Raw genomic sequence first — 27,767 nt, 5'->3', positions numbered from 1 at the left:
TAAAGTGACGTTGGTAAAGTAGCAACGGTTTCTGTTTTTCTGACTGTCAGCTGCAGATGTGAACGAATGGTGGATTTTGAGACTCTCTGTGTAAAATATCACAAATTAATGACTAAGAATTTTAAGAAAGGCATGAATTTAAAGGGACAGTTGACCATGCCCAAAAAGCAAATACTTCTGTCAATAGTTTTAGGAACTGTAAAAATTTCATCCAGTATGAAAGCCCTTAATGATGTTTTGTTATCCATATCCTTCAAAATATCTTTTAAGTTATTATTGTTATCATTGATGCCCTGACATTTATGTTGTTCACTTTAAGAAATCCCTTCACAAATACATACACATTTTAATGTAGAAATGTTAGCAAATAACCAATGCCAATGAAAAAATGAGGTAATGTGAAGAGACATACTTGCTTTCTTGAATCTGTATTCGTGTCCAGTACAGCGGTTTCATTGCACAGGCCGGCTCCACTGATGGTTTACGAGGAGAAGTGTCTGCTGTTTTACTAGAGAAGAAGCCGAATCCAGAGGGAGGAAGAGGGATAGAGTGGAGCATGGGGGGAGGTGGTGGTGGTGGAAGACCAGACCCTGCCATAGGTGGTGGAGGTGGTGGTGGTGGTGACCCTGTCATAGGTGGTAGAGGTGGTGGTGGTGGTGGTGGAAGACCAGACCCTGTCATAGGTGGTGGAGGTGGTGGTGGTGGTGACCCTGTCATAGGTGGTAGAGGTGGTGGTGGTGGTGGTGGTGGAAGACCAGACCCTGTCATAGGTGATGGAGGTGGTGGTGATGACCCTGTCATAGGTGGTAGAGGTGGTGGTGGTGGTGGAAGACCAGACCCTGTCATAGGTGGAGGTGGAGGCGGAGGAGGAGGTGGAGGAGGCACATGCTTATTTAGTGGCTGAGCAGGAGGTAGATTAGGAGTACAAGGACCAGGCAGAGTTGGAGGTGTAATCTTACTGCTTTCCAACTGTAACTGAGGCGATGGAGGTGGATGATCTGATGGAGGAGGGACTGTCTTTTGACTGCCAGTCAAGTTTTTGGTTGAGTTGTTGAGGTCAGCAGTTTTCGGCAGGGGGTCAATATTTTTGCTGTGGGCTTCTTTGGCCTCCTTAGAGTTGATGAATGTCTCTCTGTCTGTCTGAATGCACACTGATCGGACGGTCTGTGCTTTGAGGTCATCTTTAGTGGACACAGCAACATCGTGGTGATCTCTGCGCTGATCTTTGTCTCTTTCTCTCTGTAAGCTTGCAATGGTTGCGCTGAGTCTGGACAAATCCTGCTCATTCTTCTCTTGTATCCGGAAGAGGTCAAGTCTGAAGTCAGTCTGCATTAAAGCAAACAAACAACAACATATATAAACATACATTCCCAGAAAATACATGAATTGGTAAACATTTCGGGTAGTCTGTGCTATATGTAAATATATACTTTAGGGTACTTACAAAGGCCACAAAATATATGCTTTATATTTGACAACTAAAAAAGTTAAGTATATTGTTTTTTTTCTTGAGTTTCTCACCTGTAATTTCTCCACCTCTTCGTTACATTCTCTTTTCAGTTGTAGAAGCGCTGCCTGATGCTCTGAGAACAGATCAGAGAACAGATCAGAATGACTTGATGTATCTCAAAAACCACTGATTTATTTGATTGCCCTACCACAGAGGTTTTTAAACAGGGGTCTGGAAACCTTCAGGGACTGCAAGGGGAGTCTGAACTCTGAAGACTTGTTAGGAGCAAAAGATTTACAAAAAAAAAAAAAACATAAGACTGAAATAAACATTTTATTAAGATAAATATGCACACATAAGTACCAAAACAGGCATTAAATAAGAACTGTAGATTCAAATAAATATAATATAACAAAATATTAAATGATAAGATAATTTTTAAATCTAAAATGATGTAAAAAATATTGTGCAAAATCCATGTAAAAATAATTAATCCAAACTTGTAATAAAACAAACAAACAAATACACACATATGTAATTCAATTCAATTATGAAAATACATTTAAAATATGTTTATTGTTTGACTGATCTGTATAAAGTTTTCATTTAGCAGATCTTTTACAAGATTACATTTGTCTACAGCATTCTTTTATGAACATAATTAAAAAATATAGCATTTTTGATCAAACTTTACAAGGTTCCATTACTTTGGTTGCATTAATTGAAGTTGGCTAATTAGCTAGTTAGTTAATTAGTTAGTTAATGTTATTTAATGTATTTAATAATACTATATGAGCTAAGAATTAACTTGTACTAATGCCATATAAAATGCTAAAGTTATGCTTGTTAACATTAGTTATGCACTGTGAGTTGTTTTCATTAAATAATGTTAACAAAGATCAATGACTAATGAAATCAAATGTTTTGTTCTTTGTTTGATCGTGTTAGTAAATGCATTAATTAAAAGAACCTTATTTACCCATTTTTAAATAGAAATATGCTATATAAATGTCTGTAATATAAATGATTCATTCAATGCATTGTTATTAAAGGAACTAATTGCTTTAAAAAACAATGACTTTTGAATATTTATGTATAAAGTGTTGAATATTTGTTAAATTTGACAAAAGTTTCCAATAGATGGCAGTGGTAAAACTGTTTCATAGAGATGATCACTGCCTACTTTAATCTAAATTCATCAAGGCACATGACAACAAATGTATGCTTAGGTGTGCTTACGGACTACACACCCTTTAAATCTACAAAACACTGCAATATAGACAATGTAACTGATGGTCAATTCCAAAACCATAGGACTGATTGTAAATGTATATGTAGTTTTCAGTGCAGCCAGTTTATTGCCTGCATTGCTGAGATGTGACATTGAATGTAAAGTGAGTTATCTGCAGAATTGCCCTTTAGAAACACATTTAGGGTGGAGGTGTACTGGAATTTGTTTGGACAGTGTTGTGTCACCAGATCCAAATGCAAATATTGGAATCTGAGCAAACATTTACATTTATTGCTGTTGCTTCCCATTATACGATAATAATCCCTTACCAGCCTCTGTGTATTTGAGACCGATCTTTTCCTCCTCGTCTTTAGGTTTTGGTGGAGGCCAGACTGTCTGAAGACGCTTTGGTGTGTGCTCATCACTTACTTCTGGCTGAGAAATGCAAAAACGGCAACAATTAATATTTACTGTAAAAAAAAGAATAATAAAATGTGTTTAACACTGCAGCGGTTAAAAGGTTTAGATAATAGATGGATAAAATTCTAAATAAAATTGTATATAAAACTAAAAACAAAACAATAAGAAAATTGAAATAAAAAAAAAATAAGGATTAGCAACCATGCACAAAGCAAAACAAAATAAATAAAAATAAAATATAATAATATAAAACAAAAAAACAAAAATAAATAAAATAAAAGTGAGCATCCATGCAGTTTAAGCTGTTCGAATAAAAAATTTCATAAAATAAAATAAGCATCCATGCAGTTTAAGCTGTTCGAATAAAAAATAAAATAAATAAATAAAATAAAATAAGGGGGGCATCCATGCAGTTTAAACTGTTCGAATAAATAAAAAAATAGAATTAAAAAAATAAATAAATAAAATAGAGTGAGCATAAATACAGTTTAAACTGTTCGAATAAAAAAATAAATAAAATAAATAAAAGTGAGCATTAATACAACTTAAACTGTTCGAATAAAATAAATAAATAAATAAATAAAATAAATAAAAGTGAGCATCAATACAACTTAAACTGTTCGAATAAAATAAATAAATAAATAAATAAAATAAATAAAAGTGAGCATCAATACAGCTTAAACTGTTCGAATAAAATAAATAAATAAATAAATAAAATAAATAAAAGTGAGCATCAATACAGCTTAAACTGTTCGAATAAAATAAATAAATAAAATAAATAAAAGTGAGCATCAATACAGCTTAAACTGTTCGAATAAAATAAATAAATAAATAAATAAAATAAATAAAAGTGAGCATCAATACAGCTTAAACTGTTCGAATAAAATAAATAAATAAAATAAATAAAAGTGAGCATCCATGCAGTTTAAGCTGTTCGAATAAAATAAAATGATTAAAATAAAATGAAGGCAGTTCTTTTGGCTGATAATAAAGAATGAAATAAAAAAAGAAAAATAAATATTATTTTTCAATGATTAGCCTAACATAAAATAAGACTTTCTATATGAACTTGCTACCGATACTAGCAATAAATAAATATTTTAAATATAATCATCTGTTCATGTCATACTTTGCAATCAGTAGTCTCTTTGTTCTCTGGAGACTTGCTTGAGTTCCTGTCAAAGAAAGCTCTGAGGACTTCTTTGTCCCTATTGATCTTCCTCTTCACAATATCTAATTCCTTTCGATTAGAAGAGTCCTTCTTGGCAGATTTAACCGTAAAGAAAGCCTTCAGTGCGCCCAGGGCTGTCTCTGCATTGCTAGATTTGTTGGTTTCCTCAGACTGGGGACTGACCGGTTCCTCTACAGATGTCTCTGGATTTTCTGCAGGTTCCTGACTGACTGGAGACATTGGGGGACTTGAGACGCTCTCTTGCTTTCTCTTCCCATCCCCCTTGCTCAGGAATTGGGCGAGCTGTTCCAGGAAGTCCCCTTTGACTTCTTTCTTGTTCGACTGATCTGTGAAAAGTCCTCGTTTGGAAGGGTTTTGGGGTTGCTCTGGTCCTTCTTTCTCCTCAAAAACTTCTTTCTTGGGGCCGAGCAGCCCGTTGAAGAGCGTCGACAGTTGAAGCGGTTTCTCTTTTACCACTTTAGTGGTTTCAGTGGTCTTCTCAATGGTCTCTTCATTGTCCTTATTAATTTCTCCATCTGAATGCATTTCAATCTCCAGCGGTTCTGAAGGTTCCAGTTCTTGTTCTGAATTAGCTTTATTCTCTAAATCAGGTGAAGTGAAACTGTCTTCTTCAGTACCAATGCACTCAAAATCGTCTGAAATCTCACCTCCTGCCTGGTTCGTCAGGGTTGAAGTAGGTGTTTGGACCTGGATGTCTGATACATTGCATGAAGCTTGAGTCTCATGCCTCGGTTGGATTGTATCAACACATGATCCTGCAGAACAAGCTTCAACACTTGTAAGGGTGATGACCACACTTCTGGCGTTCACAGGTGAGTTTGAAGAAAAGGCCTTTTTATCAGATGGTGTTAAAGTGCTCTGAATGTTCGACTCTGAAGATGTTTGTTTTAGAGCTTGTTCATCTTTGCTTTCCTCTAGAACGTCTGCAATGTTTTGAAGGTTTCCATCACAATCTTTTTTGCTCTCATCAGCAGATTTCTGCAGACTTTCAATTGATATGCTATTATTTGTGAAAGATTCAGACAAATTATTTCTGTAAGAGGGAACGTTCATGCTTTGAGGGTCTGTGAGGTCTTTCAGTAATCCTTCTTTAGCTTTTTTTCTCAGAATATCCATTGTTTCTTTGCCACTACTGTTCAATATGCTGGTTTTGTCTTTGTGGCCTTCTTCTTTCTCATTATGCGTAAGCTCCACATTTTCTGAATTCGTCACATCTGTCTTGTTCAATACGTCCTCAATTCTGTCTTTGCTCATTTTTGAAATAAACTCTCCTCCTTTGAAAACAAGCTCATTATCCTCTGTACAGATTGCTGTGTCCTCAAGTTGTTTGTCCAGACTTTTAGCACTGGCTGAGACCGGGCTAAGTGATTTAGGCAGTGTGTCAGCTTGACCATCTGTTACATCCTGGTCAGTCTGGCCTGCTGCTGATGTTTTATTGCCATGATTATCATCCAAGGCAAAGTCCAATAGATCTTCTATTGATGAAGAATCAGTTTTCTCTGATCTGTTAACATGGTCTTCATCAGCATTTGCATGCGAAGCCTTAACAAAATCATCACCTTGATCATCAAAACCATCCTGTCTTTGAATACATGTTTGTTGACCATTAATACCTCCTTTTCCAGTCAAAGAGTGAAATTTAATCACGTTTGTATTTTCCTCAGACAGTGATTGGGGTTCGTGTTTAGTAAACAAGTTCGTTAATTTGTCCAAAAACGAATTCGATGGCGGACTCTCCATTTCCTCTAGTTTGGCGCATAGGCTCTTTAAGATCAAATTAACTATGTCTGTATTCACAAAAACACATTCCACCAGTTAAAAAAAACAAGAAGTGAGTCGAAATATAAATCTCCAGAGGTTAAAATTAACTGGAGTTAGTGTTTGACTGGAGTTACACAATCCACTTCAGGTTTATTCCCAAATCCATTCAACCAATCCTGAATTTTAGGTCCTTATGCTGAACAAACGTTTGCAAATGGTTGAGTTCTATCCAGTTCCAAAGACAAGTCTTCTGCTGATTTAAAAAAGCTGTTCTGTTTATATTAAGTCTGCAAGATGTGTCTTTTTGTCCTTTCATGAAGTTTCCAGAATCAAGGATGCCAGGAAAATGTGCATTAAAGATGCTGTTCTCTAGCTCTCATTACAGAAGAGCTGAAGAAATGGAAAAAAACATTCCATGACATTCCAAATAGTGCCAGCATGCAGTTTGGTCCCTTTATCCCGCCTCTACTTTCTTCTTGGCCTCTTCGTTCTTTTCCATCTTGGATTTTGTAATGTCTACTTACTCTTAATCCACAATTCGCAACAAGAGTGTATACGCCAAAACATGAAACCCTAAGAAACACATAGCGCTCCACCCTTGTGCTTTCTGCCACATGACAGGATTTCTGGTCACGGTCTCAGTCATCCATGAGGAAGAAGCAGCACCTCAGCACCACACCCAGAAGAGCACACAAAACTACAGTAAGACTAGCTGTCCAGTCAATACAGCCTGTCCTGCATCTGTAAGGCTGGATATCTCCTTCTGTCCACTGAACGCTGGATAACAACACATTAATCTCCTCGAGTAACCTGTTAGCCACACCTACATCCTTGTTTTGTCACCTAATGTAATGTTTATAGAGACCAGTCCTGCAATTATCATATTTTAACTATTAGAATATACAAAAAAGTAAGAGATCACTTGAAAATGATCAGCTTCACTGGATTTATGATTTATATCTTTTTTAATTCTGTAATAAATAAGTTTTTCCTCCAAGATTTAAAATAAAAATAATTTAATGAATTATTAAAAGACAAACAGATCATAGTCCTCCCTCAAAATATTTATTTATTGTATTTTTTTATTTATCTGCTTGGTATTTAGTATTTTGTATGTTTATAAAGTCAAAATAAGTATTTTGGTTCATTTTTATATGCATACAGAAATTTCCATCTATTTTTTTTTTTCATATATGCGTGACACTAGATGATGATATAACATATTTTACCCATATTTTTACAATTTATTCTCACAAACGTTCTTTGAACCATTAAAGCAGACCATTTACTTGCATTAAATATAGTTTCTGTGTGTAAAGTCACTTTTGTTTATATTATATTGTTTCTATATTTGTTTATATATTTTCACAAGGCGATGCGGTGGCGCAGTAGGTAGTGCTGTCGCCTCACAGCAAGAAGGTCGCTGGTTCGAGCCTTGGCTGGGTCAGTTGGCGTTTCTGTATGGAGTTTGCATGTTCTCCCCATATTCGAGTGGGTTTCCTCCGGGTGCTCCGTTTTGCCCTACAAATTCAAAGACATGCGGTATAGGTGAATTGGGTAGGCTAAATTGTTCGTAGTGCATGTGTGTAAATGAGAGTGAATGGGTGTTTCCCAGTAATGCGTGGCAGCTGGAAGGGCATCCGCTGCATAAAACGTATGCTGGATAAGTTGGCGATTCATTCTGCTGTGGCGACCTCAGATTAATAAAGGGACTAAGCCGAAAAGAAAATTAACGAATGAATGAATTTTCACAATCAAGCAGACTAAATGGCAGATTAACCAGCCAATATAATCTTGGGTAACAACATGCATTCATTTCATTTACCTTCAGCTTAGTCCCTTTATTCATCAGGGGTCACCACAGCGGAATGAACTGCCAACTTATCCAGCATATGTTTTACACAGCGGATGCCCTTCCAGCTGCAACCCAGTACTGGGAAACTGCACACACATATACTACAGCCAATGTAGTTTATAAAATTCACCTATACCTCTTTGGACTGTGGGGAAAACTGGAGCCAGGGGCGGGTTTAACCAATAAGCAAGATAAGAGGCCGCTTAGGGCCCCAGGAAATCTGAGGGTCTCCAAATAAATACCTAGAAGTATAAATGATACCTATAAATTATATATAATATTATTTTCTATCATATTTTGCATGATGAGTGTCTAAAAAAATAAAAGTTTAATGTTTATCACATCTGCGCAAATATATTCTAGTCCAATTAGGTAAAGATTTAGTTTTAAAAACGAAATAGTTTATATACCATTAATAGTTGTGAATCCATTTTAAGAAAACAAATAATTTAAAATGTTTGCAAGATGCTTTACATGTTGTAATTATTATATTACTTTAAGACAAAATGTAGAAAAATAGTGATTGAGTGACATAAGGGAAAAAACAGCAAAATAAATAAATAAAAATAAATAAAAAAAATTAAAGAACAAAAAGTGCATTTTAGAACTTTTGGGCCCCATGGCTGGAATTGTTTACTCCCCCCAAATCACTAATTCCGCCCCGGACTGGAGCACCCTGAGGTAACCCACGCGAGCATGGAGAGAACATGCAAACTCCACACAGAAATGCCAACTGGCTCAGTCAGGACTCAAACCAGCGACTTTCTTGCTGTGAGGCGACAGTACTAACCACTGAGCCACCGTGTCACCTAATAACATACATTGTTTTATAAATGAATACTCACCAATGAATAACTGTGGGTCTGTGAGAAATAAATAATACTCACAGTGAGATTGAGATCAAGAGAGACCCGTGAGGCGTTGATCAATTCTTCTTCACAATGTTTTTGTTTGGACACAAAGTTGCAAAAGGACACACTTTCATTATGCTCAAAGGGCCACTTCTCATCTGCATGCAAGCTGCTCTCGCTCTCCTCTGTGGAACAACAAATATATATTTATATTCAAAGTTCATAATGGCTACACAATGAGCTGCAAGACATGTGGCTTTGCATTTGGAGTCTACAGACAGAAAATAATAAATATGCATTAGCCATGAGACAGAGCTTGTATAGTCAATTACAAGTATACATTTCTCCATGCAGGACTAAGCAATGTACAGAAAATGAAACCACTACAATGCTATATGACACAATATCACGTTTGTATATCATTTTAAAACATATTTGTCAACATAAACATTTATTTCTAATGGTGAGCATTGCTAACAGGAATACACAGACTGCCACACAGTGGACGTTAGTGTGTACTGCAGGTGAAAAATTAAAAGTGAGACCTAAAGTAGCCTTCATTTAGTTTATATTGCCTCACACTAATTTCTAATAGAAAGTAAAAATGTTCCAGTTGGGATCTGGAATGAAGCTCCTTCTGCAGGCGAACATAAATAAAGTGAAATCAGACAAACGCATGGAAAATCTCTACACAATTGATTCAATCACAGCATGGTATCAACTCCAAGAATCAATAAACCTTTTATCCATTAAATAAACAGCTGAGGTTCATGGTGCGTTCACAGCATTGGCAATGCAGTGGTCGTGAGATCCGCTTGTCTCCTCAGGCCTGACCCTGCAGCTCAGGAAACAACCAAACTAACAATCAATGGACAGACTGCACTGAATATGGAGGAGAGAAGAGGAGCGTGCCGTGCAGCTGATGGCTACATCACTGCAGAAAAGCACAGGTCACAGATTACTTTCTATTCTAGTGTGCATTTGAATGAGGATACTTTACACATTGTAAAAAATGTTGCATTATGATAAAATGTCAAAAATTTGATGCTTGAAAAAGTCATTCATCTTAGACATGATAAAATTACACATTTTTAAAGCAAATTGCTTTATATCTCATTAATATTTTAAATTGTATTTGGTTGGATATTTCGTTGGATGTAAAGTAAAAGAATTAAGTTAATACAAAGAGAAAACATTAAGACAAAGATTAATTTGAGATTTCATTAAACTTAAAAAAAATTTTGGTTCAAAAATACTTTTTGCTTTGGCTATGTAATGTTCATTTAATTCTTTTCAAAGTAAAGATTTTAAGTTGATGTAAAGTAATTAGATGTAACAAGTTGGTGCATTTTTTTTTTCATTTGATTCAATAAAAACACTTTTTTCAGTGTATAAGAACAAGTTCACCTTACATTTTTTTTAAGTTATACATTACAAAGTAATGCAGAGTAATAACATAATAAATAAATTCAAAACAGGGGGATGGGGGAAACATTTATTCAAAATATGCTTTACGCAGCGGAGTATCTAGCAAGTTATATAGACAAATAATTTCTTTATGCTTTTAAATATTCTGCAAACAAACCTACACACCAAATACACTGATTATCTCATGTAACAATTACAAAATAATCTTGAGTAAACAGATACAGTGACAAACCAAATGGCTTATTTGACAAATATTATTACTGTTATTATTTTGAATTGGTTATATATACAATGCTCAGCATATATAAGTACACCCCTCACAAATCTCTCTTTTAAATTCATATTTTTAATAGGAAGCTATATAATATTATATTTGTGCATATACATTAGATTAGTCAATACTGAAGCCTAATCTGGAGCTTATCTAACAAAATAACTTACGATAACGGTCCAAAAACTAGTACACCAAAATGTATATGTTATAGAAAAATATTATATACAAATTTAAAAAAGGAAAAATCAAGAGAAGCAAAAAAATGGAAAAATTTAGTTGAAATTTTGTGGTTTGTAATTTTGTTTTGCAATATTTTGCTTAAATTTAATTGTATTATCTTTCTATTTCTAAATATGTTTGGTGACTAAAATATTGTTTTAATAAATATATCTGTTTATGAAAAAATCTGTTTTGTTTAAATGCATCAAAATACATTGCCTATATTCACTGAGAAATGGATAAAAATAATAATTTTCAAAATGGGATGTATTCAATTATGCTGAACACTGTATATTTTAAATTTTTTGACAAAATTTTGTTATTTTTTTTGGAACATCTCGTGACGTCATCAAATACAGATGGCTTCTTGAAGCCTAGGCTTATAATTGGAAACGTTGAAAAAGTCTCAAATGTAAATTAATAACAAAAAGAATGACTTGATGTTAGATTTCATGGAGGAAATTTTTCTGGTACTGATCCCTATAGAGTAGATGATTGTGTCCCAATATATATACATAATATATATACATACATACATACATACACACACATATATATATACATATATATATATATATATATATATATATATATATATATATATATATATATATATATATATATATATATACATGTTTTTTTTTTTCTTAGTACTTTGTAATATTTTCGAATTGTATTTATTTTCACTTGTTATATTTTTGATTTATTATTATTTCTAGATGTGTAATGTTCCAATGCTTATAATAAAAAAGTGTTTTTTGCAGACTGTTTTTGTGAAGTGTGATTATAAATACCATTATTACATTTACCATTAAAAAAAGCCTATTGAAAATGTGATCATGCAAATTGATATAAAGCGAAATTCCAATTCAAAATTAAATTAACTTAGGAAATACATATTTTTCAATTTGAAAATATTTTTGATGCACATGTTTGTGAATATATGCCTTATATGCATATCTTATGCACAAATTACTATATTAACGTATTTATAACAAAAACTTGAGGTAAAATGCTGAATTAAATCACTCATCATTCAATAACAAACTGTTGGCTATAGCGTGGAGTTGTAGCTCAATGGTTGGCGGGTAAATTTTTTTCTGTGAAGTTTGTGTTGTTGTTGTACTGATGACAATCGCTTATTTTGGATGCTCTTTGCGCCTCAATAATCTGTAAAATCACTACATCCAATGTCAGACCGAGGAAAATGTCTTCAGGTAGTATCCGTTACAACACTGTATACATTAGTTATTGGGATTGATATGTGGTCCGACAGGCACTGCGACGGGCACTTTTCAAAATGAAGCTACTTTATCTGGAGTTTATTTTTTATCCGTCGTGACGAATCCATTAATCTCTGACAGCTCTTCAGCAGACATGCAAAGGCAATGTCATTATGAGCTATTTTTGTAAGCAGTGAACAGCAGCCTGAGGGCAGCGCTGAGTGATTGTTTGTCCAGATAACAGACACTCGTGTTAAAATTGTTGCGTGATAGTGAGGAACCCATTGTCCTCATTTAAACTTCATCCCTACTCTACTGACTGTTCGATAAAAAAAGAAAACAGAGGCCAAACTTGACATTTTAGGATTCAGAGACCAGGGTTGGACAATTAAATGAACTGTTGAATTAATGACCCACAGGATGAATTTACTAAACAATTAAATTTCCCTGCTGAAAAATCCAGCTTAAACCAGCCTAGGCTGGTTGGCTGGTTTTAGCTGGTCAACCAGGCTGGTTTTAGAGGGGTTTTGGCCACTTCCAGCTAAAACCAGCTTGACCAGCCTAGGCTGGTTTAAGCTGGATTTTTCAGCAGGGAAATTTAAGCCTGCCTAAACCAGCTATGTCCAGCATAAACCAGGCTGGTCAAGCTGGTTTTAGCTGGATTTAGCTGGTCATTTTCCAGCCTGACCAGCTAAGACCAGGCTGGAAATAGCTGGAAACCAGCCTGGAAATGGCCAAAACCCCTCTAAAACCAGCCAACCAGCCTAGGCTGGTTTAAGCTGGATTTTTCAGCAGGGTAAAGGGACGCTCCACATTTTAGTGTCCGGGTCTGCCGTGAGCATAGATATTTACATTAGATGTCACCCACAGTATTATTGTCTATTGGAAGGAATGCGTGGCGCCAATAGAGCCGCCATTTTAGTACAGGGTAGCGCTCCTTTAAAATGAATGTGGGACCAAGGTGCAGTGGAGGACTAGCCGTCCAGAGCCAGAGATATATACACATTTATACATATATCTATGGTCAGGAGTTTTCCCGGTGGTCAGTATGCAATTTTTTTTTTTTTAATTATAAAAATTCTAATTTTACATCCCTTTTACATTGATGTGACCGCACTGGCATTGCCGACAAAGAGCACGTGTTTGTGTGCATGAAAATGTATTATGCTTCCTCCCTGTTAAGTTTGATCTAATCCATGGCCTGCAACACACCCCCCTTCCTGCTTTCACTTCTCATTCTAACGATTCGTTTGTGAATGAATCCCCATTATGAACGACTCCTCCACTTAGCCAACAATAATACAAGTTTCTGACACTGCAGTATCTTGTTGTCATATTTCATTTACATTGTTTGCTTATTTTATTCAACAAAACTAGCATAAGCCAAGTATTTAGTGCGAGTTGGTGCTACTTTGCCTTATGGTTAGTGCAGTAAGTGACTTTATTATCATCTATAGACCCTTTTCACATGACGTCACGTGGTGTCCGGTTTCACTCCACGCAGTGTATGGTTACTTCCGCCTACACAGAAATCCCCATAGAGAACTCACACAGTCAGCTGTATGTTTACTACAGATACAGTTAGACTGTGACTACGGCTGTTTTTTGTTGTGTGCATGCAAGGTGAGACGTCTGACATTTAAAAAAAAAACCTTACAGATCATCCAGATTTAAGCTTGAACCAAGAAAATGGGATTTTAAACAGAGTCTATTGCTTTATGTTGCTGTCTTTACTGCAGATGCAGTTGGTATGCATTTGTCAGTATTTGTCAAATAAAGATTTCAGATGTTTACATGGGTGCTCAGCATTTTTTAAATGTCAGATTTATTAATAATTAATATTTAATATTTATTTATTAATAATAATAATAACTAATAAATAAATCTGTGGGTGTTTCACTGTGGTTGTTTACAGTGGACAGTTGATTCACAAACATATTCATATTATTCACATTCTCAGTTCTGTGACTTTTTTTTTAGGTATTTTATTCATGAACATAAAACATTTATGTTTATTAATTATTCAAATGAAATGAAATAGAATAACAATGTTGTTTGTGGCTCTTACTAATCAAACAAAATCATTATAAAAATATGCAATTGCATAAATAACACCAAGAGGACGGCATTTTAATCCAGTATTATTAGATTATGAATTTATTTGTAACATTATTAATTAAAAGGTAGTAGATATCACATTAATTCCACCCAAAAGGTGGCGGCAGGCCATGTGTGGTGGCGCTATTGACGCAACTGTCCGTATGCAATAGCTAGTGTATATATCTATTTGCCGTGAGCACTTTTAGCTTAGCATAAATCATTGAATTGGGTTGTACCATTAGCATCTTGCTCATAAACGAGTTTTGAAATTATTAAAAAATTATATGGCTACAAAATATACTTTTATTCCCGCATAATAATCAAGGAACTTTGCTGTCATACCACAGCTGTAGCAGGTGCAATGATATTATGCAGCACTATAGCTGTGTAGCTGGTGATTATTTTCTGGTGCTTCATAATATCTTTGTGCCTGCTGCAGCAGTGGTATGGCAGCAAAGTTCCTTGATTATTATTTCAGAATGAGAGTATTTTTTTAATATTCATAGCTCTTTTTTTTTTCATTTTTGTGTGAGATGCTGATGGTGTAATCCGATTCAGTGATATGCTATGCTAAGCTAAGCTAAAAGTGCTCCTGCCAGACCCGGCTGAATGGATTAATAAATGGTAAAACTCTGCTGTTTAACTTTAGGTGACCTGTAAAATGAGCATTTTCTTTCGGCAAATCTGATTACTTTAAATCAAATTAAATCAAAATTAAATCAAATTACTTCAGAAAGAACAGGAAGATCAAACAGCAGGTGCGTCTACAGTGTTTCATGGTAGGACGCCTCATTTAACTTGAGTTCTAATGTTCACATTATTCCAAATCTTAAGTCATAAGGTTTCATTCTTTTGAAATCATATGATCATCTGGAAAATATAGAAGTATTGTAGCTGGCACAGCATGCCTCAAAGTTTTGGACTGGGGGCCTTCAGTGTTTCAGCGTCTCAATCGCATTAATCTGTATCATGATAACTATCACAAGGTTTAGGTTTAGCATTCCGATCCACCTCAGTGATCACAGACGCTGTGAAGAGTAACATGGTCCGCTGTGTTCTTAATCTGTTCTCAATGTGTTCCAGAACACTTACATTTACATTTAGCCTAATACTGAAAAGGCAGAAGCATTACATAGGCATTACATCATGCTACACTTGTTTCCCTTGCTTGTTTAGCTGCATGCTTCTTGTGGAAAAACATTGTAACTCATTTAATAATAAACTTTTTTCAGCTTTTTTTTTTAACATTAGCATGCAGTTTTATTTATAGACCTCCAGAATATCCATATACTGAATATACACATATACTGTAGCTTTAACTGGGGAATATGACATTGTATTCTTTCTGAAAATAAGAGTTATAAAAGTATATTGAACAATAAAATGTGATAAAATGGTCAGGTATCCACACATCCAGTTTGATCTAAATATGAAAACGTGTTAAGTATATAACATCATGTCCACTTTGTCTTTGCTATTCTCTCCCAAACTGAGCTGTGTACAAGTTTCAAGTCTCTTACGGTTTGGTTTGCCTGAACAGTTTTAGGGCAGAATATTAATAATAATATTAAAATAACTTACAAATACAGTAGAGGTTTATTACTTCACTTAAAGCCAGGTATATTATGAAGTTAGAATTATTAGCTAATAATTTTGACCTTAAAATGATTTTTTAAAATTTTATTCAAAACTGCTTTTATTCTAGCCGAAATAAAACAAATTAGACTTTCTCCAGAAGAAAAAATATTATCAGACATACTGAGAAAAACTCCTTGCTCTGTTAACTTCATTTGGGAAATATTTAAAAAAAAAAAATCCAAAGGGGGCGAATAATTCTGACTTCATTATATTAAAACTGTATATATAATATTAACATATTATTCCACTGTAAAAAAAAGGATAATAACTTGGCAGATATTACGAGTACATTTCCTGTATAGATATACAGAAAACACATAGTTTTTAAATTTTTTGAAACCAACCAATCAATCAATTTCTTAATCAAGGTTCATTTTAAACAGAAAATGTATTGATAATTTTTTGTCAGTACATTATTCAGCTTTTTGACTAATTCCTTCACAGCGTATAGAATGTATGTACTGTTCAAAAGTTTTGGGCTGTTAATGTTTTTGAAAAAAGTCCTAATGCTCACCAGGGCTTAATTTATTTGAAAAAATGTATAGTTAAAACAGTAGTATTGTAGTATTGTACGCTAGTATTAAATAATATTAATGGTCGAAGAATATAAATAGTTGAAGCCAGAATTATTAGCCTCCTTGTTTATTTTTTTCTCCAATTTTTGTTTAACGGAGAGAAGATTTTTTCAACACATTTCTAAACATATATCTAACATATAACTAATAATTTTGACGTTAAAATGTTCTAAAAAAATTTAAACTGCTTTTATTCTAGCCAAAATAAAAAAAATAAGACTTTCTAAAACAAATATTATCAGCATACTAGGAAAATTGTTCCTTGCTCTGTTAAGCATAATTTGGGAAATATTTAATTCATATATATATATATATATATATATATATATATATATATATATATATATAGTTTTATATTTGATATATTTGAGGCTGAAAACATGGAATAATTTAATTGACATTTTGAGCTAGAACTTTGACATTGGCCAACTTAACTAAAATTAGAATTAAAACTGAGAAGAAGATGTAAACAAAATGAGTGTTATATTGTTATAAAGTTATTAGTTAGATGAGTGTTATATTGTTGAGGAAAAAGAGGTCACACACCTCCTTTTGGAGAAGTTGGAATGGTTGAAATAGTGGATGTTGTCCAGCTGTCACTTTGCTCTTTAACTCTTGAAACAGATCCATTCTTTGGGCTCTTCTCTGTGCTACTGTTTACATAATTATCCTCTTGTGTTAAATAAATACTGTCCTGTACGTCATCTTCAGGTAGCGGCAAAATCCGGTACTGTGACAGGGATCTGGAGGTGCATGAGGACAGACGGGGTAATGGTGGAGACAGACTAGAGACAGCTGAAAGTGAAGGGACAGCATCTGAAGAACTCTTAACTGTTAGCTTAATTTCGTCACCGAGCTCCAAAGGGAAATTTTCCATCCGTTTTATGGGGACTTGACTGTCCATATGCAAAAACCCGCCTGTGGTGCAAACAATTCGCTGAATAATGTCCTCAACTTCAACTATTTTATCTTTGACTCTGGATGTTGCATCCTTCTGCTTCATATCCATATTCACACACTGCTCCAGTTGATTCCCTTTACAACAGTGCTTAGTAGATTTCATCAGATCGTGTAGATTTAGCATCCCATCTAATTTCATTTCTAATCCGTTATCATACTCTGAGAGCTCGCTGGAGAGATCTTCCTCAAAACTCCTTGAATCATCGGCTTTTGTGTTATTTTTCAGTTCAGCCTTCATCTCGGGCCATTCATGTTTGTTTTGTCTTCCTTGATTACTCCTACCTTTGTGTGAGAGTCTATTAGTAGTTGAATTTACTCTCTTTTTGATCATGGTCATCCTCCTCTCCACATCCAGTGAGTTCATCATCCACAATTTCTTCTGTTTTGGCCCTTTTCTCAGACTTTTAGGAGAAGAGATGAGCTTGTTCTCCAGATAGGAATCCTCTCCACTTCGACGGTCACTTTTTGAATTCGTGTTCCCCTGTTGATTTCCCATTACAGCTTTGGCTTTGCAATCCACACATGGATCCAACAGGTCCTCTAACACTTTCTTATTTCTGCCATTTGTGTTCTCAGTCATTGACAGTCCCACCTCCTTCATACCAGAGCTAATCAAAGCTTTGCTCTTAAGAACGGTCCTGCCTTTCTTTATGGAGCCCAGGCCGTTAAGAAATGTAGTCATCTGATTTTTCTCTCTGACTGGTTTGTAAAGCTGAAGAACGATGCTGATGCCCTCCATGAGTGTTTGCTTTCTTATTAGAGTATTAACTATCATGAAGAAAGAAAATATCAAAATAAGTTAACTTTAATAAGTTAACTTTATTTTTGACATACACTGTAAAACCCAATAAGTTAAGGTAACTCAAACCATTTGAGGAAACCGTTCGCAACAAACCATTTAAGTTCAAAATCTAATCTTAATGAGTACCGTGAACTGAATCCATTTTAGTAAACGAAGCAATTTGAGCACAGTAAAACCTGATAAATGAAGAGAACTCAAACCAACTGAGTACTGTAAAACCCAATAAGTTCAGGCAACTCAAACCATTTGAGGAAACCGATTGCTACAAACCATTCAAGTAAAAAAAAACTAATCTATATGAGTACTGTGAACATACTACATTTAAGTTGAAGCATTGATGTATTTAATTCACTCATTACCTTCCACACTGAGTTCAAAACTCTTTTGAAATGAGTAGAATTAACTTTCCGTAATTTTTGAGTTAACTACACTCATTTCATTTGAAGTTGGGTTTTACAGTGTACTAATATGTGACTGAATTAATATGTATTTTTTAAAATGTACTGAACATTAATGTTGTTATAAATATCTATTTTAATAATACTGTAGTTTTAAACTTTTCAAAGAGTCCTGTAATTTACTGTTTTCAACATCATAGTTGAGATCATATAACATCATCATCATAGTAGAATTATTCTGAAGACTGAAACCATCACTTCAATATCAATTGAAGTAGTTTAATAATAAAGTTATTCAATAAAACATTAAATATAGTATAAAAAATACTTTAAATTATAATAATATTTGACAGTATTGCTATTTTTGTACTGTTTTTACAGTATTTTTATGTATAAAACAGCCTTGGTGAGACTTTCGAAAACATTAAAAAACATTTAAAAAACTGTTGTATAATTTCATGTCACATAAGTAATAGTGGAGCTTTTTATTTTCATTCAGAGAATACACTGAATTATTTAGTCACAATTTTACACCCCGATTGCAACAAACCATTTATGTTCAAAAACTAATCCTAACGAGTACTGTGAAATTAATCCATTTGAGTAAACGAAGCAATTTGAGCAAAACCAAATAAATGATGAGAACTCAAACCAACTGAGTACAGTAAAACCCAATAAGTTAAGGCAACTCAAACCATTTAAGGAAACCGATTGCTACAAACTATTTAAGTTAAAAAATAATCTATACGAGTACTGTGAACTTACTCCATTTAAGTTGAAGTAATGAGGTATTTAGTTCACTCATTACTTTCCACACTGTGTTTAAATCTCTTGTCAAATGAGTTGAATTAACTTTTAGTAAACTTTAAGTTAATTTCACTAATTTCATTTGATAACGTTGACTGTTGTACAGTGTACTGATATGTCACTGAACTGTTGTACTGTTTTTACTGTATTGTCTATGTATAAAACAGCCTTGGTGAGATTTTCGAAAACCTTAAAAAACATTTCAAAAACTGTCACATAATCCTGTCACAAAGGTAATAGTGGAGCTTTTTTATTATCATTCAGAGAATACACTGAATGATGAAGTTAGTTCTACACCTCAAAACAACCGTAGGTGACTTAAAAACGTTTTTGGATTGATTTAATTTAATAAGCATGTGTGTCATGCATTAACAAAGGTTAAAACTGTATTAAATTAAGTGCTAAAAATACTTCTACAAATCATAATTAGTAGTCTAATCAGGAGGAATGATTTTTTTAATGCTTACCATCCCGCTCTGGTTACATTAGTACAGCATCTGAACTGAAGTAAGTCCCACATAGCCTTATATTGTCCCCTCATGGCTGTGATTGATGGATCCATGTCCAATCAACTAGCTCAAATCACCCTAATCCAAAATCCAATGCCAATCCCAGCAAGCATTTTTGTGTGTGTGTTTAAAATAAGTGTAATAGACGTCTAATATATGTTTAAACAGACGTCTTGGCTAAAGCAAGGCTAAGTTTGGGCTGTCAGTGAAAATCTAAGATTAATTTAATAGATTCATCATATACACAGATTAAACAGACTTGTGTAGTCATTCATTATTGTGTATTTGATGACTAGTTTTAGGCTATTCTATGTTTAGTTGTCCACAGATGTCTACCAAACATAAAATTGCTTGGAGGGATTTTACAGTGTTCTACGCTAAAAATAGCAAACAAGCTATAATTTTGTTGATTTGTCGAGCAAAAATGGAATGCAAAAAGAGTTTAATATTTAAAAATCAGTGTGTTTACATGATCCGATCTAGCAGGGAAAATAAATGATCTTGATAGTGTGCCATGACAGGCTGTTGGCACACAAGCTGTGTCCTCTTCTAGGTGACGAGTGATGAAATCCAGTTACTGTGCTGTAGATTTGGTCACCAGATGGAGCTGTTGGCACAGCATATCATATGGAGAGCCTCAGCCAAGCACCTGTGGCATTGGGAAAATGAGATGCCTATAAATGACCTGGCATTATTTCTTGGCATTTTGTGGTCGAAATCACATTAAACAAGCATTAAATGATTTATTAAATGCTGAGTTATCTGTATAGCTCATATTTAAGATGCATATCCTTAGAAAGAAGGAATTGTGTTGGTCCAATTACCTGGTTAGGGGATCTGTAATTCCCAGCATACTTTGCGTGGGTTGAATTAAGAGGGGGAAAATTGTTAGAAATTGTTAGAGTTTAATCTTCACTTAAGTATGAAGATTTAGAAGATTTTCTTGTTATTCTTTGAGTTTTGAGGTTACCACCTTGCAGAAGCACCCATGCTTTAGGTGTTGGCAGCTTAATTAGCAAAAATGCAGTTTGTTGCTTTGCTCAGTGAGCAATAACTGTCCTAAAATTAGTTCTGAGATCAATCTCAATCAACTGCATATGTAACTCATGAAATATGCTTAAAATGGCTCTAAGTTCATTTAGGATAACTTTAAATAAAACTAAGAGACTTCGAAGTGTACAACACGTAATAGACATTAATGATATTCTCAGACCTTTGAGTTTAAGTTAAATAAAAATACAAATACATTTAAACTTTAATTTGATTAAATCATGTTGGACCAACTCAATTTCATTTAATTGTGTAAATAGTTTTTTTGGTTGGTGCTAAACAAATTTATTGGATGGAAATCCTGCCCTAAATTGAGTTCATCCAATGAGTTATTTTTTTTGAGTGTACACAAGTGTAAAGGTATGAATGTTCACCAGTATTGTACAAAAGTGTACCTTTAGAAGAGGAACCACCCCAGTGAGATATTTTGTACCTTTATTTCTGGTAATAATAATAACTTTGTAATATCTTATTTTAATATATAAAACTGTTTAATAAAACCGTTTTGTTTAAATGCATCAAAATATATTGGCTATATATTCAGTGACAAATTAATAAAAATATTCATTATCAAAAGGGGGTGTGCTCATTTATGCTGAGCACTGTATATATATATACACACACGCACAGTTGAAGTCAGAATTATTAGCCCCCCTTTGAAATGTATTTTTTTTTTAAATATTTCCCAAATTATGTTTAACAGAGCAAGGAAAAAAAGCCCCTTTAAGCTACATTTTTATTCATAGTCTACAGAACAAACCATCATACAGTAACTTGCCTAATTACTCTAACCTGCCTAGTTAACCTTTAACCTTTAAAGCTTTAAATGTCACTTTAAGCTGTATAGAAGTGTCTTGAAAAATATCTAGTCAAATATTATTTACTGTCATCATGGCAAAGATAAAATAAAACAGTTATTAGAAATAAAGTTATTAAAACTATTATGTTTAGAAATGTGTTGAAAAGAATCTTCTCTCCGTTAAACAGAAATTAGGGAAAAAATAAACAGGGGGGCTTATAATTCAGGGGGGCTAATAATTCTGACTTCAATTATATATATATATATATATATATATATATATATATATATAGTGTATAAATATATATACACTATATATATATATATATATATATATATATATATATATATATATATATATATATATATATACACACACACGGTTCGGTGGGGATCTCCTCATCCACCACCAGTGTGCAGCATCCACCTGGATGACGCGACGGCAGCTAATTAGTGGAGAAGAGGCAGAGTGATGAGGCCTATTATGGTATGGGGATGGTTAGGAGGCCATGATGGACAAAGGCCAGTGGGCTTTTTAACGACCACAGAGAGTCAGGACCTCGGTTTAATGTCTCCTCCAAAAGACGGCACTCACTGAGCAGTATAGAGTCCCCATCAATATACTGGGGCTTGACCCACACAGACCACAGGTTGAGCACCCCTGCTGACCTTACTAACACCACTTCCGGCAGCAACCTAGCTTTCCCACGTGGTCTCCCATTTATCAAACATTTTTAAAGCCTACACTCAATAATTACCTTTGCTGCTGGTTTAAACTTTCAAAGTAAGTTGATTCAACACAATTTTTTTTGGGGGGTGGGGGGGTGGGGGAGATGACTTAATTGCTTTAAGCTCAGTTCACTTAAATTTGTAAAAACAATTAAGTTAACTTAATCGGTTTGTATTGGGACAACATGAAGGACTTGTGTTGAACCCAGCATACAGTAGCAGAAATAACATCAAAGACAGGATTATATTGGCCTAGACCTTCTAAGTAATATAATAATGATTATTATGTTATTATTTTTCCATGTTTTTAACCCCTGTAGCCTATTTGATGAAGAAAATATGTAAAAGATGTACCGCACCATTTCCTCTCCCATTCAACCTGTTAGACCTCACCTGCTAGCGAGGAACATGCAATATTGCAGTATGGATGGACACTGACTTGATGCCCATGTTTTGGGTTTGAGAGCAGCATCGCAGGTGATGCAGATGCGCTCGTCCTCTTGATAGAGCTACACTGGCCCTGAGAGCTCGTGACACTGACTGACAGCCGCGGCGGTGGGTTTGCCCGCGCTCCCCTATATGGCTGTGGATGGAGCGCTATGCTAATATCGGCAGGACAGGAGAAGCACCGCTCCGCTGCCTGCTGTCAGTGGTGGCTTTCGGAGTCTAGGCAGGCTCTTCTACAGCCATGGCCGAAGGTGAAGGGGAAGATGAGGTTCAGTTCTTACGGACTGTAAGTAAAAACGCCGCTTTGTATTTTGCAAACGCAATATTGTTTTTTGTTTGGCGCATTTCTGATGATTAATTGCGAGACGGTGTAATGCTGAGACATCAAAAATGTTGGCTCGTTTGCTGGGTTTAAAGCAGTGCTGTTGGGCTTCTCTCAGAGCTCAAATTGATTTCTTTACCGTCTTTATGTTCATAGATAACAGAAGGATGTCATGAAAGCTACTATTTAGAGTATTATTGCCTTATTTGGAACTTGAGGCAGGTGCAAGTTTGCGCTCGCGACGCACCTGTGGTGAACTCGCGTGAATGGGGATTCAATGTGAATCAAGCAGGTGCAAGGACAAATGATGTTTATCCTACTTTAATTTTTGCTAGAATTTAACGTGCAGCTATCGATGAGAAATAGGCTTCAGTATTGTTTAGATTTTCTACACTACATTGTAAAAAAGCAGTTTCTGAGAGCGCGATTAGCAGGCTAAATGAATCCAGTCGGCGCTCATCTGCAGTATTTTTCATTCCGTGAAGAAGCGACCTGTTTGTGTGTTCATAAAGTCCTCCCACTTGCGATTGCATTTGATACGATCCCCTCACCTTCTTTAGGACTTTTCTATTTCTGTGGTTCGACGCAGATTGGTTACATAGATGCCGTGGCGCATGGCTGTTACCTGTGTAAACGATAGGATAGGATTGGACACCGTGGTGTAAATTACTGTCAGACTTAGTTAGTTATGAAAATGTAGACGTGTTGGACGATTTTTAAGCTTGTTACATTCACCCTTTAGAGCTCCAATCAGCATTTTCTGAATTATTAAGATTTATTTTGTGTACAACGGAAAAATCAACTTCACATTGCTTGGTAGACATGACCAACAGGGCTTTCTGAGAGTATGCCAAATGATTACTATCATAACGCTTTCCTATATGGCTTTGATAATGGAGTACTGCAGTGACACAGAATTCAGATTCATGACATTAATGAAATATTAAATTAGGTGTAGGGCTGGGCCCGATAAATGATATTATATTGAATCGGGATAAAATTTATGTCAACAATGATAAGCTCTGGACTTTTTTACTCTATATTGATCCAAGAGCCAATCACACAGCAGAAATGTGCAACGATGGGAATTTAAAAGTGTGTTGATATCAGAGATGTACTAAATTTTCAGCCACCGTAAATTTGTTGGCCTGAAATAAGCCATTTAACGGAGCCTCTAATTTTTGAGGCTTCAGTAATTGTTGGGGTAATCTTTTAAATCTGGAAGCATTAACAACTTCAAAATATATATCGTTATCGTTCAGTATGGAAAATAATTATCGAGATTGCATTTTTGCCATATCGCCCACCCCTAGTTTGGAGTATGAAGATTTATGTTGGAATAAAATAGGTTCTTGATTAACTTGCCTGGTTGACATTTTCTCATCTTTTTTAATTTGCATATGCATCACTAATCAAATCTACCAAACCAGTTTATTGCGTTCTGCATCCTGCATGAGGCAGGTGTGTGACATCTCACTTTCCTGTTAAAGTGAGAACTCTGGCAGCGAAGGTTACAGTCCCACTAAATAGCGGACATGAATTCACCCTGGACCTCTGTGAAAGCTGCCCCAATTCTGTCTTTTGTGTTTGGTGACTGCGCACGCTGCATCAATATAACATGGTTTCACATTGCAATTACTGCTCATTTTATGCATCTGAAAGAAGCTAGTCTTTCTTTTTAGCTTCTTTTTGTTGATACGGTAGCAAACCGCTTATTATTCAATCAGAAAGAGAGCTTAGATAATGGAGCCAGTTCTCTGAAGGACATCAATAATGGGTGGCGTATAATCTAGTTAAGCTTGAATAAACAAGTGTAGACTCAGGGGGAAACTTAGGATTTACTGTCAATGTAAACAAAACCGAAACTATTTCGTAGTGACTCCACAGGTTAGGTTACCCACGCTAATGGCTCAAAATACAATGTAAATGTGCACCGATGCTCAAGTGTTATATTTTAGCATGCATTTATAAATCCAGATGTAGAGTTTTTTTTTCCGCCAGTACAGTAGCACTGGGCTTATTTGGAGTTTATGTTGTTCTGGAAGCCTTCTGCATTCCAGGGTTTAAATTTAGCCTCTTAAAAGTTAATACTTCCACCGCACATACGCACACAGTTCTGCAGGCACCGTCTCCACAGGTCATTGCATCAGCTATTTTAACAAGCCAGGCCACTGATGTTTCAACACCATTTTTATTTGCACAGTATCGTATTTTAAAGTCAACAACGACCACAACATGTGCTAATATATTAAAAAAATACTGCAAGGTGTCATGGATTAGTATAGGAGATCCTCACCTTACTACACACTGCTTGATTCTGATTGGTCGGTTGTTGTACAAGCAGTGGAGTAGTCATATATCTTTATAAAAACAATGTCTATGCTAAAAACTGTTAGGTGTAAAATGTACATTTTATAATTCACTGTTGCAATGTTTTATTCTGCGTTTTTCTTACTACTGTTAAAACCGGCATGGAGGAGTCCAGTATTAATTTTACAGTGAGCATTAAACATTTAATGGATAAAAGCTGAAGGAAGCCTTAGTTGAAGAGGGTAAAAATAAAACATTTGTCAGAAGATCAAGGAAATGTTACAAATGAGCCAGACATTTTAGATTAAAGCTGAATATGTTAACAATATTAATTTGTGTGTTTTTTAGGTTAAAACTGAATATGTTAACAATATTAATTTGTGTGTATTTTTAGATTAAATCTGAATATGTTAACAATATTAATTTGTGTGTATTTTTAGGTTAAATCTGAATATGTTAACAATATTAATTTGTGTGTATTTTTAGATTAAATCTGAATATGTTAACAATATTAATTTGTGTGTATTTTTAGGTTAAAACTGAATATGTTAACAATATTAATTTGTGTGTATTTTTAGGTTAAAACCGAATATGTTAACAATATTAATTTGTGTGTTTTTTTTTTTAGTTGTTCATTTGTTTAAGATAAATGCATAAACATTCCTAATTTTTAGATTTGCTTTTAGATCTTCAGTCTTAATATGAAAATCAGCTCAAAAGATGATATGCACTGTTTATTTTCGTATTTAATGTTGAAACGTGATTAACTTGCAGTTACTAAAAGAGCTTTAATTTTGTTTAATGCTGGCAGATTTTTGTTTTTCTCGCTTCTGTGCTTCTTTTGATGAGATTTCTCTCACATGAAACAAGTGTAATTATTTCCAAAACAGAAAATTGCATAATTTGACAAATCCTCGTTGGGCTGCTGTTTGCTTGTTGATTTTAATTGCATTGATGTGCAGGATATTGTGGGTACCTGGAGCTCCTGTACAGTATATGCTGACATAGGAGATTTTACTGCATCTTGAATGTCATTCAAAGGACTGTGGCAGATGTTGGTCATCTGTGCATGCAGAATACAAGCATAGCATCACATTCTTGTACTGTATGTCACAATTGGACATGTGCAGTCATTAGTTGCTACAACTGTAATAACATGAATGAATAAAAAAGGATCTATTTTTTAAGTTGTTTAAATAATAATCGCATTGGATTATAGCAATTATTTAGTAGTTCATTAAGGTGTGTCTGTTACTCATTACTCGCATGGATGGTGTCTCCGATCCTCTAACGCTTTATACACCTATTCTATTTTCTATTCTATCTATTATAAAAAAGTTTTTATTTCTAAAACTCACACTCTTTTTACTCTAATATGTATTTTTATTTGTTAAGCAATTTCCTTGGTTAAATTGTGTTTCTGACACCCTTTTAATTAAATATAGATGTTCTTTTTAATGGACAAAAGGTCAACCTGTTAAAGGGGTTACATGTAAATGCAATCATATGCTTGTTGTTTTATCCTATAATGCCATATAAAGCACGGTCGCCTTTTTCTTTTACCACAAATGTAGCAATACATTTTTACATGGTACATTTCTTGTTCCTCTTAAATGTTTTTTTTTCTTCGAAGAGATAACCTTTAATTTACACTAGTACATTTACAGTACACTGGTCTGTTTTGACAGCTCTTAGCGTGCGTATCTTTGATCAGTAATTGTGGTGGAGATTCTAAAGCCTTGTGTGCTTATCTGCTCCTTTTCCACCATCACCGACTCCTTGCGGAGTGTTGATAGCTTCAGAGACTATGAGTAATGAGCGGCACACAGGTAAAAGGTAAACCACGGAGCTTTGTGCCACAGCTGAAATCCGCAGGATGTGAATTGAAGTGTGTGTGTGTGAGCCTGTAATGTTTGTATAAGGCTGCTGATGAGTTATGTGGCAGACTCAGCTCATTAATTGTGTTTCCGTACACCTATTATTATGCACATTTTAGGATATTGCATAAATGAGATGCACATAAGTTCTAAAACTTTAAATAAAACGTATTTGCTAAATTGAGTCTTATTATAAATTATATCTTATTATAGATCGGATAAAAAAATATGTGCATAAACTGCAATGGAAACACTTACCAATTAAATTTGGTTAAATTTAGTTTGATTAACTAAACAAACAAATCTCAAACTGAGCTCATGTTTTAATAATTATGCCAACAGCGAAAGTCCAAGTCTTAAAATGATTTTTAGTTATTTTCTATAGCTTTCTAGTTATATCTAGTTATTTATTAGAACATTATGCTTTGCCACCAAACAAAAAAATTGTTGTCTGTCACCCTGAGGTGCAACTTAAGTCGAAAAAAAACACATAATTTTGCTTGACAAGTTGAAGCAATTTAAGTAGATCCAAAATTTTGT

At 34.6% G+C, this 27,767-nt stretch overlaps 2 protein-coding genes across 6 annotated transcripts in view; one reads left to right on the top strand and one right to left on the bottom strand.

Annotated features, from left to right (window-relative positions):
- fmn1 (formin 1) overlaps positions 1 to 17,704 on the bottom strand; it is a 43,647-nt gene extending 25,943 nt beyond the window's left edge. Inside the window, exons 1-5 of one of the 2 annotated variants that reach the window (XM_056481240.1) lie at positions 16,764 to 17,704; positions 8,797 to 8,945; positions 3,011 to 3,116; positions 1,522 to 1,583; positions 413 to 1,326 (exon numbers count right to left, since the gene is read on the bottom strand). In XM_056481240.1, coding sequence (XP_056337215.1) covers positions 413 to 1,326; positions 1,522 to 1,583; positions 3,011 to 3,116; positions 8,797 to 8,945; positions 16,764 to 17,673 — 2,141 coding nt within the window. In that variant the 5' untranslated portion in view covers positions 17,674 to 17,704. Of the gene's footprint in view, positions 1 to 412; positions 1,327 to 1,521; positions 1,584 to 3,010; positions 3,117 to 4,230; positions 6,811 to 8,796; positions 8,946 to 16,763 lie in introns of those variants that run through there. The other variant, XM_056481239.1, reaches the window with a different exon arrangement.
- Positions 17,705 to 22,896: 5,192 nt separating this feature from the next.
- ryr3 (ryanodine receptor 3) overlaps positions 22,897 to 27,767 on the top strand; it is a 165,697-nt gene continuing 160,826 nt past the window's right edge. For all 4 annotated transcript variants that reach the window (XM_056445347.1, XM_056445346.1, XM_056445345.1 and 1 more), the window contains exon 1: positions 22,897 to 23,004. In XM_056445347.1, coding sequence (XP_056301322.1) covers positions 22,960 to 23,004 — 45 coding nt within the window. In that variant the 5' untranslated portion in view covers positions 22,897 to 22,959. The remainder of the gene's footprint in view (positions 23,005 to 27,767) is intronic.

This window comes from Danio aesculapii, chromosome 20 (assembly GCF_903798145.1).
Source record: "Danio aesculapii chromosome 20, fDanAes4.1, whole genome shotgun sequence".
NCBI classification, from domain to species: domain Eukaryota; kingdom Metazoa; phylum Chordata; class Actinopteri; order Cypriniformes; family Danionidae; genus Danio; species Danio aesculapii.
This window is presented reverse-complemented; position numbering and strand designations above follow the sequence as displayed.